Source organism: Hippocampus bargibanti, linkage group LG14 (genome assembly GCF_051943395.1).
Source record: "Hippocampus bargibanti isolate YZ-2025 linkage group LG14, ASM5194339v1, whole genome shotgun sequence".
NCBI classification, from domain to species: domain Eukaryota; kingdom Metazoa; phylum Chordata; class Actinopteri; order Syngnathiformes; family Syngnathidae; genus Hippocampus; species Hippocampus bargibanti.
Window position 1 is genome coordinate 8123143 of NC_142747.1, and position 17124 is coordinate 8140266.

Sequence of the window (17124 nt, forward strand, 5' to 3'; positions counted from 1 at the left end):
TATAAACAGCTGCTCTCAAAGCTCTAATTATTAATGAGTCGAGCAAATGTGTGTGCATGCGTGGATGGGCATGCTTGTGTCTGTGTGTGTGTTTGTGTTAGTGCATGCATAATTTAGGCAACTGGTTATTAAAGGAAAGTGGTTGAAAGGAAAACAGGTGTGGGTCAAATCAGAAGGTTTGGGTGAGATGAGACATCTTTGGCCAGTAAGTAGTACTCCCTGAACCGGTCGGCAGTTTTTTAGACGATTATCACAAAAAAATTGGTCTATTGACAAGACGTATTGTCTGTGTTTTCATGTTGGGGGATGATCGATAAACTCGGTTTTGTAGAAAAATGTGTAAGAGGGTGTTAAGAGGCAGAAAGACATTTTTTGGATAACCTATGGAAACATATGCAAACCACACACCAAAGCAAAGTGCCAGAAGAATATGATGTACCTTGAAACCGGAAGGGAGAATATTTGGATGTGCTCTATCTTGATGCCGGGAGCAAAGAAAGAAGGAAAGTGGAAGATTGGTGAGGGGAGGGATGAGTGGGGTGCGGAGGAGAGAAGGGGAGAAAAAAGTGTTTTTGCCATCCCTCGAATGACCTCCGGAATCCTGGTCACCACAGAGGTCCCCAATCGCCTAACCAACATTAGAAACATATCGACATCTGTGGGTGAAGACATAGCAAGTCCTAGTGGTTCTCAGGCACAACAGCAATTCCCAGCAGGAGGTGACTGGAATGCAAATCAAATTCCACAACAATATATCAAACTATAGACTTTATTCTCGGGCCAGAGTGATGAACCAATTATACCAAGTGACATTCATTTCCACAGAGGCACCGTCTTGCAACTTGGAAGCATTTTATGAAGTAGACTTAAAAGGTGAATTGGGATGCAACCCCTTTCCTGTTCCTTCATTGCCTTTCGTGAGTCATTATGTTGAATCCTGACTCTCCCTAATGTCCTTCCGCATTCACGATGCAGGGTTTGAACAAAAGGTACGTCCATGTTTTCTCACACCCATATCCATTCACAGGCTTGGTCCTGGAAAGAGACAGTGTTGGAGTCTGGGACGTCCGGTCGCTACACCGTCGAGACGGTCACCACAGAGGAAGGAGTCATCTCCACATTGACCATGAGTAATATTGTGCCTGCTGACTTCCAGACCATTTACAACTGCACCGCGTGGAACAGCTTTGGCTCAGACACTGAGATCATACGCCTGAAGGAACAAGGTGGGAGCCAAGGTCCGACAGGTTCCATCTTCCTCTTCTCCAATTCATGTCGATGTGGTGTCAGACAGTAGTAACAGTAATAACTTGTGTGCTGTCTTGTGTGCTTTTTGTTTTCATGATGAAATCATTTTTGTCTCGTGACGTTTGCCATTTGACTTGTTTGTTTTGAAGAAAGAAAATTCAGCACTGCAGCTGTCTTGATATTTTGCATGGTATTAGTTCATCTGAAAAATGAATGGCTCACAGACTATATATACTGTAACGATGTAACAGCTACATTCCATTTAAATGTACCTAAATTGGATATTTGAAGAGGTTTAAAATATAATGTGTGCTTAATCTCAGTCAAACAAAGTAGTCATAATTAGCTTATCCAGACAAGCAAGAGTATCACGTCCAATTTTCAGAGAAGAATCAGAATCATCTTTATTGGCCAGGTGTTTCAAACAGACAAGGAATTTGCCTCTGGTAGAAAACGCTGCTAGAGTATCACCATAAACAAAACATAAAAACATGACAACAGTGCATCCTGTATTACAATTTCAACTGTGCCAGCGGAGTGACCCGAGACCAAACGAGTTGTTTTGGACGGCCTTTACATCATCACAGCTAGTTTGGCGCCATTCGTTTTACCTGCATTCAAAAACTGAGTACTGTAGTATACGTAGCAAAAAACACTGAATCAACGTGTGATAAAGAAGGGTCTATTTTCTGCTCAAGGTCACCTGGGCTCTTAAGAGTTTATGCTTGTCGAGGGAACCGGTCTTTGGTCACCTGCCACAACTTCTACAGCTGTCGCAGTAATCATGGGTGGGAGGATGGAGGGGTACAACATCCCACAGAGACGTTAAATGTTTCCTTTCTTTCTTAAGAAAGGCTTTTAAAAATTAAAATCACCTCTCCCTTTTGACCTTTTCCACTTTACCTCCGAGAAGGTTGTTTGGTCTTCCCACTTATCACAAATGATAAATTATATGCTGCTTATGCGCGAGTGACATTGACCAATGAAGACATTAAGCAGCCTTTAATGATGGAGGAAGAGCACTTGGTTGTTTGTCGTCAGTTTAAAATTGCAGGGAGGTCATAAATGAGGGGAAACTCCAGCCCCCATTAAAGTGTTTGATGAGGACCTTTAATGCGGGAGATGTTTGCCCGCAGATTTGAGATCTTGCTCATCCTCCGATGCACTACTCGTCTACACAGACACACATAAGGACTGCTTTGGTTAAATCAATACACACTGGCACATGAGGGCCTTCTGGGAAATTAGTTCGCAATAAACAGCGCAAGGGACAACGCTAACAACGTCCCAAACCGTTGTAAGTTTACTACTGCACAGAGAATAATGCAATGATGGGAAAGTGTTCTTAATATTTAAGACATAACGCTACCGTATTTTCTGTACAATAAGGTACACCTAAAAGTCTTCTTTTTTTTTCAATAGCTGATCAAGTGCCTTAAAATCCTTAGATGTTGAAAAAGGTTTAAAATTATGTAATTCATTGAAGGTGCGCTTTATAATCTGACGTGCCTTATAGTAAGGAAAATACAGTACGGTACTGTCTTTGTCTGGTGAATGAAGCTAAAGATGGTCATTCAACTATGCGTGCGTGTACCATGTTAAATAACAAAGTTCATAAAATGAAAAAGTACATGAAAAATTGGAATCTTGACTTTTTGAAAATTTGAAATCCAGTTTAAACAGACCTCCACATTGTTGTGGCTGAAAATAATTTGTATTTATACTTCAGATACTTGATATCTGAAGTAATCTGTGCTAAAAGGTCGATTAGATTAGACCCTGCAAAACGTGACATAAATTAGCCTTTATTAGTCTCATCCTGGAGAAATTTACATTTCACAGCAGCAAAGTGATCAAAGGAAGAGAGAAAGAAAAGAAGTTGAAAAACAAAATACAGGAGCTACTGTCAAGGCAGGAACTCTTGCGGCGCCATCTTGAAGTCAAAAGAACAACAACAAAAACAAAAACAAAATAACAAATATATGACAACACAAAGACACGGACATTATTTCAATCTTAAGCACTTTTCTGCGCTCTCTTTGTCGTATGAAGCAGTTCAAGATGAAAAAGAAGAAGATCAAAGGGTCCTTTTCAGCAGTAAATCCGCTTTAATTCCAAGCCGTGACAGTTCCACATATGTATTGGCGCTCTGCACTGATGCTGCCTTCTGATTCTGATTCTGATTCTGATTCTGATTCTGATGCTCCTTTCTTTTCATCGCGGGCTCCTCAAGCCATGCATCTATTCAGCCACAGACTGTCCAGCAGCAGCAACCTTTTCGCTGAACAAAGCGGGTATTTTAAAATGCTCTCCATTACAGGCTCAAAATAACACAATCGCCCAAAAGCTGCCCATTCATGACAGTCAAATGGCACCGTAATTCTCCCATTCCAAAACAGTGCTGGCATGTTTGTGCTGCAGAAAATGGGCAACCGCTCTGCAGAGTCTCCTCCTTGATGAATGTTGTGGCCCAAAATGTTGAAAAACATTCCACATCTGGTCCACACGATGCACTATATCACAAAGTGACAAATGAAAACACAAAAACAACAACAACAACAAAAAAAAAACAACACAAAAAGACTTGTGCGAGCGCTTGCCAACGGCTGCCTACTTGGGCACCATCTTGGACTTCTGAAAGTCCAAGAAAAATGTTTTTATGTAGAAAATATTTTTGGCGTCTTCCTATCCCTACGTTGTCACCTGTTTGTTCTTTGTAGAATCCCTTCCCGTGGCGGTGATCATCGGCATTGCCGTGGGTTCCATTGTGGCCCTCATGGTCGTCATGGGCACCATCGGAGCATTCTGTTGCGCACGCTCTCAGAGAAGTAAGTCAGCTCGCCGTCATCACAAACGTGCATGCTCTGTTTTTTTTTTTTTTTTTTTTTTTTTTTATTTGAAACACATGTGCCGGGATGAAAACTGTCACAGTTCACAAATGACGAGATCCCTTCTTGATACGGACATCTTGTTTGTGCTGCAAAGATTCTGAGCTAGATTGCGCTAAGGACTCATTTCACGCAAACCCGGTCTGGCCGCCACATCACATTTAAGGCTATTTGCATCAGGCGCTATTTCACCGCCACCCACCCAAATGTAACGAGTGACTCAGGTTTGAGACAGTCGGCCTGGCCACTGTCTCTTTCCAAGAAGTGAACAAAATGTGCTACTGGTCCCTTCAGCATGTCTATTGTCTGTATACTACAGAGGAAGCGCACCTGGTTATGCCCTCACTGCCCGTCTCCATCTGTGCTCACCAGAGAGAACTTGCAAGCAAAATTAAAACGGAAAGTAAGAATTTATCTGACAGTTATCATCCGCTTTGTCCCGAACGCAACGAGCAATCGCAAAGGGTTGTGTGAGATTGCATATGTATGCAGGGAGGGATAATGTTGTCATGGCGGGAAATGAGTGATTAATATTTGTTGTATATTGTTCTTTTTGGAAGGGGTGGGGGGAGTTATCACAAACCCAAGTCATGAAAATCTGTCATATTGCAAAGAGCACTAAGGGGAAATTAGAATGTCAAGCAATACAAAATGGTGTTTATACAAGCTTATTGAGATAAATGTGCCATCTGTTTCTGACAGATCTGAAAGGAGTCGTGTCTGCGAAAAACGATATCCGGGTGGAAATTGTACACAAAGACCACAACGCCGCTCGAGAAAACGAAGAGCACGCCTCCATGAAACAACTGATGGTGAGTGTGAGTGTCACCAACGTACTATTTTCCTTCCAATCTGGACTTCTTTATCATCGATAGAAATCAAAACAAAATTCGGTTTTAGTTGTCTTAAGTTCATCTTGTCTACTTGATATCTAATTTAAAACAGATTCTTACCTTACATGTCAGGTATTTGAACACCGACAATACACTGTCTGTAAAATAAGAATCTGTTTTAAATTAAAATTCGGTTTTATCACGATGCACGATCTTCCCAAGCCTCGGTTAGCATCATGAACGTGCTGTAACGTGCTGTGGAATTCATTATTTTATGAGTAAGGACACAACAAAAAGACATGGAGTCAAGGCTCTGAGGCTAAATTTATCGATATGATGTTACAGGGAATATTGTTTCCAATGTTTATTCTGACTGACTAATCCTACAGTGGGTGTACTTGTATAGCTGCATGCCTGCAGGACAGAAAAATGCTTTTGGAGCCATACCAAGGCTAAGGTTTTTGTGTGCGTTGCTCGGGGCGAGGGGTATTTGTAGGAAAGAGGGACCATACACACACAAAAAAAAAAAAAAATTACAAAATTGCACTTTTGTCAAGAGAAAACTTGTCCTCGTACAAATTGTTCACATTGCATGCACTGAGAGAAGACAGTGCATGAAAAAGAAAGAACACGTGCTAAAATTCCGAGTGGTCTGTCTGCGACGTCTTTTTATACATTGAACGTTCGAGTTTTTGCAGGCACTCAGACCGCCTGATTTTCCTGCAGGTGGAACGTGGGGAGTTCCAGCAGGAGTCTGCTCTGAAGCAGCTGGAGGTTCTGCAAGAGGAAGAGAAAGACTATCAGCACATTAAGGTACAGCGCTTGATCAATGATAGCGTGAAGTCACCAAAAGAAGAAATGCTTTCATGTCAAACCTACTTTGGATGTCTTTTTTTATTCTTATATGGATACAAATGTTTTTTTTTCGGAATTGGTCCTGCAATTTATAATATATCATATGGTTGTTCAACATATTTGATCCTGACGGGCCTTTAAAATGATAAAGAGGATGGTTGGATTACTTCCACAGTGGCAGTTGTGGATATTAATTAAACCAAAATTACTCTTTAAAGGGCAACCAACGTCACTTTTTTGTTTTTTAACTGACATCAGAAAAACGTTTTATAGCATCTAAAATACCCAAAACATGCAGTATGATATTTTTATTCAAATGCAAAACACCAATAAAAATGACTTAAAAAAAAATTGAAGTTGCGAATTGGGCATTTTCAGAAGTCCCGCCCCCAGTTCGTGACGTCACGCCAAGACGTCTTGCATTGCTGGAGAATCAAAACCATGGCTTCAGATTCGGATAATATGCTTTCTTGTTACACATCCAGTTATGAATATGATTAAAATAGTTCTGAAGTGGAAAGCATACATGTTTGCAATCGATTAAAGAATTTATTCTGTGTCATTTTGAGGCAAATGGGCGGGGGGGGAATGTCTCACCCAAAAAGAGGCAAGAAAATGGCCACCGAGCTGTGAAGAATGAATCAGCCCGTTTCCACAGGCTGATAAATTCATTCCATGGAGCTTTGACTCATGTAACACACGGTTTTCAAAAAAAAACAGTACAGCAAAATACTTTGACGTGATGGAAAGACGCTACAGTGCGTCTTTTTAACGGTCAGTAGGCGGTCCTTCTCTGACGTCACGTGAGGACTCGTCACCAACTCAAAAACAAGACTTGCTGAATGTTCAGCGCGAGTCTTTTTGAAGCATGGAGTACATTTCTTGAAATATGATTGGTCCAACTTCAACATTTGAACATTTGAAGCCATTTTACAAATTATGGACACAACTTGTCCGGTGACGTCGGTTGTCCTTTAAGTAGCATTCTTCTGCTTTGAAATTAGCTTTCATGTCCCACCCAAATATATATATATATATATTTCATCTCATCTCATCTCATTTTCCGTACCGCTTATTACTCACTAGGGTCGCGGGGGTTGCTGGAGCCTATCTCAGCTGTCTTCGGGCACGAGGCGGGGGACACCCTGAATTGGTTGCCAGCCAATCGCAGGGCACACAAAGACATACAACAGTCACTCTCACACTCACACCTAGGGACAATTTGGAGTGATCAATTTGCCTGCCATGCATGTTTTTGGAGTGTGGGAGGAAACCGGAGGACCCGGAGAAAACCCACGCGGGTCCGGGGAGAACATGCAAACTCCACACAGGGAGGCCGGACCGGGACGCGAACCGGTGACCTCTGCACTGTGAAGCCGGTGTGCTAACCACTCGACTACCGGGCCGCCCATATATATATATATATATATATATATATATATATATATATATATATATATATATATATATATATATATATATATATATATATATATATATATATATATATATATATAGATAGATAGATAGATAGATAGATAGATAGATAGATAGATAGATAGATATATGAATCCCAATGGTAACATACTGTGTACGTCAAAAAAAATTTCAATTTGAATATGCGGCCTTTCTGTTTGTAACTAACGGGTTCTAATCATGTTTCATGTTTATGTGGTTTCTCTGTTGCATCAATTCATCTGGGAATCTATTTCCAGCTTCCTTATAATCTTAAATGGGATATGCAGTACGAAAAATGGATGAATGGATCCCCACCAAATCCCCTCTCACTCCGTTACTTTTCATCAGAATGCTTCCATATATCAACTAGGACAGATTTTTTCAGTCGACGTTTCTTCTTGAAGATCAATTTCTATGTAACAATTTTCAAACACGATGTGACCAGTTTGTTGCTGCAAGCAAGTGCTACAGAACAATATTTAATTGTCTCCCAACGGCTAAATCCCGTAGGGAAGGTCAACATAGTCACTGTACCTTCCCAGTGGTAGTCAATGTGGCCTTTAGCAGAATTTGCAGACTCCCAAGAGTTTTGTCCGAGACTCCCCGGTGTGTGTTTTTTGCAATATTTACCTGCTCTCTTATTTTTCTCAGAGACTGCATTTAATTTTCCTGCCACGTTACTAAATGGCAGCAGGCTTAAAGGCCAAGCTGGTCCTGAATTAAAGCGAAACGAAATACGCACACACCCCCCACCTCCTCATCCGCCGTCTGATGCGGACACCCCTCACAAGGATCCTCTCGTCTGTCTTGTTCTCATTTACCCCATTAAGGAGGGTCCTTCTTTTGGGATTTGCCTCTCACTCTGCTTGTCATTCACATTCGCTGGCATCAAGTAAACACACATACACATCCGTGCCCCTAACTGGACCTTTGGTGACAGTGAGGCGCCTGCACCCGAGTGCGCCAACAATGGCACCGCTCTCGGCACAAAATCCATTTTAGTACGGCGCTCACTTGATTTTACAGACACGGCATGGTGTTTGGCTCCAATTAAAGCTGGTGTATGATTGAACTTGGCGGTGACACATTGCGGAGCAAACTGTGAATCACCAGGCGTGCTTAATTAGTGGGAAGCGTGATTTTTACCTTTGAATGGGGCTGACTAAATCCCAATAGTTTATCATAGTTGGCCATGACTCACATTGCAGCGTGTGTCCTAATTTATTTGCCGTCTTGAATGGTAATTATAACGCAAGCTTGACCGCGACTTCTGTTGAGCTTCAAGGAGACAACCATTCATCACACACACTCTGAAAGAAAAAAAAAGAAAGAATCTGCTTATATTTTGTGTTACCGGTCTATACGGCGTACCCCCAGTGAATAGTGTATTTTCAAACTTAACTATACATCGACTATATATAAACTATAAATCAACGCTAGGATTTCACTGTAATTTTACTTTTTTTATGACAAACACGAAAATACTGAATAGTATAATGGGCTCTATTTTCTGCATTTTTATAAGATCGAAAATGTTTCAGGGTTTTATCAGAGTTGATCAGATTACAATAATAAAAATAATGTTCAGAGCATACCAATCGTCCTTCTTAAAAATTTAAATTTTCCTAAGGGGTTTTCTTGGAATATTTTGGCCTTGACTTTTCTCAGAAATAAACATTTTTTGAGACACTAAATACAAAAACAAGTAGAAATGTGAAATCTTTCATTTCTAATGATTGTGTCAAAAAAGAAAATGATGGCCAAATCGACCAACAAAAAATTACCTGTTGAAGTGAAAAGATGTTTTATATATCCCGGCATTGACCGTGGATAACTTCTTCGACAGGTGAAATGGAGTTGGTGGTGGCTGACAATATTTGCACCTCAATATCACATAAAAGGTGCACCGGCGTATCAGGCGCAATCTAATCTTTTCAAGAAAATAAAGGCTTTTGGGTGTGTTTTATTAAGCGGAAAATACCATTGAATTATTCTCAGGTGTATAAATACACTACCCTATTTTCTAGGGTATAAAGCGTGGCCATAAGGCTTCATTTTCTTCAAAAGACGACCCTGCGCTTTCATGCAGGTGCGCCTTATAGTTTGAAGTAAGATTGAACCACAACAGGTCTCGCAACGAGTGTCAGCAGCTACCGACTCAATTTCCCCCTGTAGAATCAGTGCACTGTCCATGCCGGAATATGTGAAATGGAACCCCAACATCTACAATAGAACCTTGTATGGTGTGCATTATATTCGGAAAATGTGTATATATATATATATATATATATATATATATATATATATATTATCATTGGAAAACTTAAAACTTTTTTTCATTATTTGAAGGTGCGCCTTATATGTGGAAAAAGTTTCAAAATACACCATTCCTTGGAGATGCGCCTTATAACCCAGTGCACCATATACACCTGAAAATACGGTAATTTGCTAGAACAGCTACCCGACATCTGAAACACCCCGATTCCCTTTCCGAATAGGACCCAACCAATGGCTACTACAGCGTCAACACCTTCAATGAGCACCCGACACCAACCGTGGCGGGGAACCAGTCCGCTGATGGGAGGAATCCGACAAATTCGAGCACCCTAGGCAAGCAGAGAGTACCGACAGGCATGTCCTTCACCAATATCTACTCCACGCTGGGAGCTGGCCCCAATCGTCTGTATGACTACGGCCAACGCTTCGTTTTGGGCATGGGCAGCAGCTCCATTGAGCTATGTGAACGGGAGTTCCAACGTGGATCATTAAGCGATTCCAGTTCATTTATCGACACGCAGTGTGACAGCAGCGGGAGCAGTTACAGCAAGCCGGACGGCTACGTGCAGTTTGACAAAGACAGCAAGGCCTCGGCTTCCTCGTCATCCCACTACTCCCAGTCCTCGTCACAGAACTCAGATCTAACCCGGCCCCTGCAGAAGCGCATGCAGACCCATGTCTGACAGTTGGGTATAGGGGGCGATGTGGGTTGACAGGGTGTGAACCAGCCTTCAGCGTGAAACTGCATGTCCTTGTGAAGGTGCAGAAGATGGCTGGCTTGATCATGTGGTGACTACTTTACAAACTTCAGTCTTCAAGTGTGGGTCAAGAAGCCTTATACTGGCCCGTTAATTCATCACACTGTCTCTATTGTCTTTTTCGTAATCTTGCTTAGTGCCACAGACGTTGTATTTGCCAACACACAGACAGAACCAAGCGTGGATTTTGACCTGACATAGCACGTGCCATTTTTCGGCGGATGAACGGAAAGTGAGACGGCAAGGCTTTGTGTGATAATCCGCTGCGTTTTTCAAATACAGTGCTTAAACATTGTCATTTTATCAGTGTTTGAGAAAAAATGGACAAGTGGGAACTACTTGCCTATTTCTCTTTAACATACTGCAGTTTCAAGCACAGTGACTGCAATGTGAACGGGTTTTTTTGGCGCATTCCACCGATCGCCAGCCCCCTACCTTAGCTTGTTACTACTTCTGGAGCACGCAGACACGTTCAGAGGAAGTGTTTTATTTGGGCCACAGAGGCGGACGATAAAGAAGGGCTGAGACCACATTTTCAATCCATCTCAAGTCTTGAGTTTTACATCGACGCTCTGATGAAAGATGATCGGTGTACATATTGTATATGACTGTAAATTATTTACTGAATCTGAAAGAGACAAACATATTTCTCATTGTCCCCCAAAAAATCACATTTCGACTTTTCCTTGAGGCCTGTTTGATGTGTTGTCAATTAAAATGTCGACTAAGCAAGCTAGGATTCTTCTATTTCAGCTCCCTTGTAGAAGTGATGTGGCGTTTTCTATGGCGGAACCAAATACAGCCTGTAAACTAACGTCTGGTGCATCAGAGATCATCAGCCATACATGTTGAATGAAATGTGAACATATTGTTAACACTGATTATTATTTATGTGTTTTTATTGCCGTGTGTGGTGAGTATTACTGATGAACAGGCACTGAATGCCAAGATACGAATACCTACAAAGAGTGACACATTTCCAGACTCATTTTTCTTGAGTTTGCATTCAATAAATCTTTATTTTGTTTATTATTTTGATATATAATATCAATAAAGAGGGTTTTGTCAGGAAGGGCATCCGACGTAAAAGCTTGGCCAAAACAAACATGCGGATCAAACCTCTGAAGATGGAGGACACTGATTCGCTGTGGAAAATTTAGATATATAATATCACTGTTGTTGTTTTTTTTTTTTTACCGACCGAGCTGCCTACTTTGATTTTTAACTCATTCACTGCCATTCCTGAATTTATTCGAGAATTGAAAACATGACGTGGAGGGTTATTCCTGAATTTGTTCGTGTTTTGGTTTTTCTTGCGTGGTGATGCCGAGAAAGCGCTGATCAGACCTCTGGCAATGGTTTTCCCTTCCACTAGGCGGGAGCATTTCCATTTTGTACACCCGCCCTCCTTTCAAGCTCAGATAACTCCAGATACATATAATTTAGGAATTAACTCTTACTGTGATGAAATAATAGAGTTGAAGGTTTCTTAAGTTGCATTGAATGTTTATGTAGTCCTAAAACTCAGTATAATGTGGGTCCTGTAATTGAGTAAAAATGACAAAAACCGGCACTGGAGGGGGTCTAATTTTGGATAGCATATGGCAGTGAATAAGTTATTGTTTATTTCAGTTGATTTTATTGTCGTCGTACTGAAATGACTGATTAGTGAAACTGCGAAGTGAAATCTAAAAATCGAACTTTGAACTGAAAAAGTGCGCAATTGTGTTGTTGTTGTTTTTTTGTGAAATATGTCAATCACTGGAATGTCTAACATATCCGGATATTTGGCTTTCAGGTGGGATTTATGAAAAAAGTTCACACTGCAGTAAGTACACCACAACAAATAAATGTAATCTCCAGAACTGGTCCTGTGCCCTCATTGTCTCGAGTTATGGAATTCCATTCTCCTCAATGGGCACCCTCAGAGCATTGAGGTCCTGGGGTGTTGTGGTCAGGTACCCTTGCGGGTTGTCTAGTATGCAGCCCATGACGATGTAAACGGTTTCAAATGGTCTGACGTGACATTTGCCGTGACTCTTGCGTCCCTAAACTGTGTCAGTGATTGAGAGGTGTTCATATTCCAGTCTCCCGGGGCATTTTTCAACAATGCAGATGTCACCAACATGCGATGTGGGCAAAAGATGCCAATTTTCTTCATATTTCTCTGACACTTCCACATCGATAAATCTGTTGCAACTTGCTGATGCCATGTTTGAAGCGTCACCATGGCAAAAATAATTGTTTATACACTGCTAGTGTACAGTTTTGGTCAGATCATGTCAAAATGTGAACAGCATGATGAGAACAAAGGCACTAAATGAACCAATGACGTTTTGGGGTTATTGGTTCAACAATCAAACACCCTTTGTGAACTGTTAACATTTTAACTGTTGGACATGTGCATTCAAAATTGTCGGGAAGGTCACACTCAGTTCACCTGTAAACGTTTGAATACAATTTAGTCTAATCCTGAAATTTCACCTGAAAGACAAATATCCATAACTTTTCAAAATAAAGAGAAAAAAATGTTTATGTATTGAAAGCTATCTGACCACGTTTGTTTCAAATTTGGCAAATTGAATATCTTCAATGAATAATTTCTGGTTTGGATTGGATTGGATTGGATATGCCTTTATTAGTCTCACAGTGGAGAAATTTACATTTTTTTTGAGAAAAAAAAACCTTTGGACTAAAATAATAATAATAATAAAAATACATTTTATTTCAAGCGCCTTTCAAGACACCCAAGGACACTTTACAATAAAAACAATAAAACAAAGCACATAACAATAAAACCATAAGTAAAATGATACATAATAAAATAGCAGATAGAACTATACATTGAAAGCAATTTTAAACAAGTGGGTTTTGAGGTGAGCCTTGAAAATAGGGAGGGAGTCAATATTGCAGATGTTGGGTGGAAGAGAATTCCAGAGTTTGGCAGCAGAGCGGCTGAAAGCTCTGCATCCCATCGTGGTGAGATGGGCAGAGGGCACATAGAGGTGAAGGGAGGATGAAGAAAACAAAATAATTTATCGATTCTGACTTTGTTTTGGATTCATGGGAGCAATATTTCCATACTGCGATAGCCTCGATTCAACCGCTGACTTTTGTCGATGACAAATGCTTCAACCTTGGCAGAGGTTCACCACGTAATGCTTGTTTTCGTTTGTTTTTGCACTTTATGGGCAAAATCTGAATTTATAGAGTGGAGAGTAGGCACAGGGGGGAGACATATAAAGTGCATCTACAAAGGCAAAATAATGTTGCGAAGTGAATCCGTGAAGTGTTGTTGTCACGCTTTGTGTTGTAATATACTGAAGTGGAAGTTTGTGGGTTTCGCAGTATAAAAAAACAGATGAACCCTGGACAACGAGTGGCATGAATAACACAGTAAAGTTTTGGTTTTCCTTGAAGTGTCTGGAATCCAAAAATGTCAAACTTATTTTTATCAAGATGTCACATCTTTGGCCATCCGTTGAGCTTTGGAAAGATAATTAAAGTACAAGTATAAAAAATGACCCACTGACTAACTTGCAAACAACAACAACAACAATATACGGGTGTTCTTAAGAACGGTTTTGTCATGGTTTACCAATCAACCACAAACATGACATTTCAAAGAAAATTAAACTGTTGTTAACAGCACTTAAAAACAATTGAATGGTTGTAAGATAGGGCCTGTGATTTATTCATTTATACAAATGGATAAGTCACCACTGCACAGTTTGACACATGTAGAAATGTTTATTTTTGTATAATATTTTCTTTTCCCCTCTGTTTTCCTTTTCCTTTCTCACTTGATACCATGACACAAATTGTCCAGGCAATATTTTCACTGAGCCAAATTCCTTCTTGTTTTTTTAAAAGCTTTGGATTGAGCTGAGATTGCTTTGAAGTGAAATGAAGAATGATTATTTGAATTCGTCAGAGAGAGACGCCAACATGTTTTTTTTTTCTTCTCATGGTGGCACCTGCTTATTTTGGTGCTCTCTTTGCCACTGCTTCGCTGATTATGGTTAGGTTTATGTACATGACTGTTTTTTTTACACATGCAGAAACTAATCAATTGTGCCACACAAGAGGAAACAAAAACGAACAATGTGATTAACCCTCATATTATGTTGACAAAAAAAATAAGTTATGTTGTGGGTCATTTTTACCCATATGTAAAAATCCACACAAAACAGTCAAATAATAGGTGACATCAGCAACAACTGTTTCTGAAATGTTATATACATAGTACTTGAAAAGAGAGACAACATATTTTCTATCCCATTGGGATATTTTAGACCTATTTTGAAGAAAGGAAAAGGAAAGGATATCCAGTGCTTCAGTCAACACAGAAATGTAAATGTGTAAAATGGTACCCCTTAACATAACATGAGGGTTAAAAGAGCATCCGTGTTGTTTGGATGTTTTTTGTAATATTAAATCAAATTCCCTAAAAGTTGTATGTTGTTGAAGTTGGACCAATCATATATCAAGAAATGTACTTCATGCTTCAAAAAGTTGAACAAATCTGCAACTCCATGACTTCTGAGGAAAATGATTTGTTGAGTTGGTATAGTATTCGATTACCTGATTGGGGTATGGCAGATTAAATTTCTATAATTCAGACATTAGGTGACATAACACTGTGTTTAAAAACAGCAAATTGTAATGTTAAGCAGTATTTCTAGTTTTTTTGGGGGGGGGGGGCAGGGTTGTGTTTTGTTTGTTTGTTTTTTCATCCTAAACATCCCAAAAGAAAATAAGTCAAAAAATATGTCACCCCCCCCCCCCCTCCCAGAAACAGGAAAAATAAGAGACATGATTGGTTAGGGCTTATCAAAAATATAAAAAAAACAAGCAACATAATGTAATTAAAAAAATACATAAAAAAATTGAAAGCCAGTAACCTCGAGAGTTCATGAAAGCAGATTTTTGTTGTTGTAATTGCTCATCCGGACTGTACTTCATTTATTTATTAACTTGTTTTTCATAAGTACGAAACATAAAATGGCCGAAAATGTGCCGGTGGCCCAAGTTTCCTTCTGGCATTCTTTCCCAAAGGGCTTTGCATTACTCAGTCTGAATGAAGATGCAGACTGAGTCAAGGCAATCTCAATGTTACCGCACGGTTGCATTATACCTTCATTTTCAGAATACAAGGTTGCAAGGTATGTTCTCATATTGCGAGGTGCATAAAAACAACACACGTAATAAGTCCGGTTGTAAATGGTGCTACTGCAGTGACCACCACAACCCCAGTAAATAAAGCATTTTCCTGGTTGTAAGAACAGGCTGAGCGCACAGCAAAGTGATAAATATTTGATAGGCCAGCCATCTGTCCCAATTCCATCGTCCCATGGCCACAGACACACTGGCCTTGAATGCACCACTAAGAGAGCCAAAGCCCATGCATCCCATTCACCTGTAGACGCCTCGCTGGCTGTTCGCTTTGTGTTTGTCTGACATCAAGCAGCACACAGATATGTGGGCATAACAGATTGGATTTGGATTGGATTTGCCCTCATTTGTCTCGCAGTGGAGATGAATGAACACAAAGACCCAGAACGCATACGAGGGAGGGTCCTGCCCTGCTCCGATGGGAGAAACAAAATCAAAGTGATTTATTTTTTTAAGAGATGCCAAAGTTGAGCTTGAACCTGTGGCGACGACACAACACTTGATGGGGAGCCCTCCAGAAAGACACAAGGCTCCCGGTTACTTGTTGAATGCCTCATAATGAGTTTCAAGTCTTTAGTAAAGTCGATAAAAGATACACCGGTCCATAATGCTGCCCAAATTTGTATGTACAATGCCATTTTAAATGTAGAGCGTGTCATCATAATTAAAGAGATTTCTGCATTTTCTATTCCACCCAGTACATGTTTTCTTTATTAAAAAATGTGTGTACAAGAAGGAAAACCAGTAGAGCCAACATTGTTTCAAGGTTTTGGACAAGCCCAGCAGGGATAACCGTGATTTAGTATACAGGGAAGAATACAATGTACGCCAGGTCACAGAACAACTACAACATTTGTAATTCAGATGAGAACATTTTTGTTGTGAAAGCATTTTCATTTGCAAACACTACGTGAGCTTGAGTTGGTAATAATAATAATAATAATAATAATAATAATAATTATTATTATTATTATTATTATTATTATTATTATTATTATTATTATTATTATTATTCGTCTGTGTAAGCTCTCAGTCGTACAGGAGTGGTCCATCGATGAGAAGGTTTCTTCAGCCGTCATCTGTACAAATTTGAAGGTTTCGGACGTTTCGCCTCCTATCCAAGAGGCTTCGTCAGCGAACTAAAGTCTGACTGGTCGTATCGGCCCTATTTATATGGCGGCGCCGGACACAGCTAAATTAGCTGACTTAAAGAACCACTTCAGATTCAATCTTAGATGTAGACAGAGCCGGTTCATTCCTAAATGCTTGAAGCAAGCACCCCTGAAACCCGGATACTTAGCCGATAAAATGCAACAAAATTATACTAGGAAAATTCTAAATTTGCGGATTAGGAGACTTAACATAGAGATAAAAAACAAACAGTCAGAAATAGAAACTTATTATCAGCGATTACAAACTAAACTTACCCACAAAATCTATCAGGAAGTGTGTGAATTTACTAAATCTGGATATATGAGGCACCACAGCAAAACCAAAGAGAGACAAAAGGGTAAATTTCAAAAATTACTTTTACTGAAACAATCCCAGCTACTGGTAAACATGCGAAAAATTAGGAATGAGCAGATTTCAAGGGAGAATTGGATCAAAAATTTGTCAGACAGAGATCTCTCA

The 17124-nt window shown here is 40.0% G+C and overlaps 1 protein-coding gene across 1 annotated transcript in view; it reads left to right on the forward strand.

Moving 5' to 3' along the window:
- kirrel3b (kirre like nephrin family adhesion molecule 3b) overlaps window positions 1-16178 on the forward strand; it is a 183840-nt gene extending 167662 nt beyond the window's left edge. The window contains exons 12-17 of the mRNA XM_089013637.1: window positions 1028-1238; window positions 3969-4076; window positions 4456-4539; window positions 4839-4954; window positions 5696-5782; window positions 9781-16178. Of these exons, the coding sequence (XP_088869763.1) occupies window positions 1028-1238; window positions 3969-4076; window positions 4456-4539; window positions 4839-4954; window positions 5696-5782; window positions 9781-10242 (1068 nt within the window). The 3' untranslated portion in view covers window positions 10243-16178. The remainder of the gene's footprint in view (window positions 1-1027; window positions 1239-3968; window positions 4077-4455; window positions 4540-4838; window positions 4955-5695; window positions 5783-9780) is intronic.
- The last annotated feature ends 946 nt before the right edge of the window (window positions 16179-17124 follow it).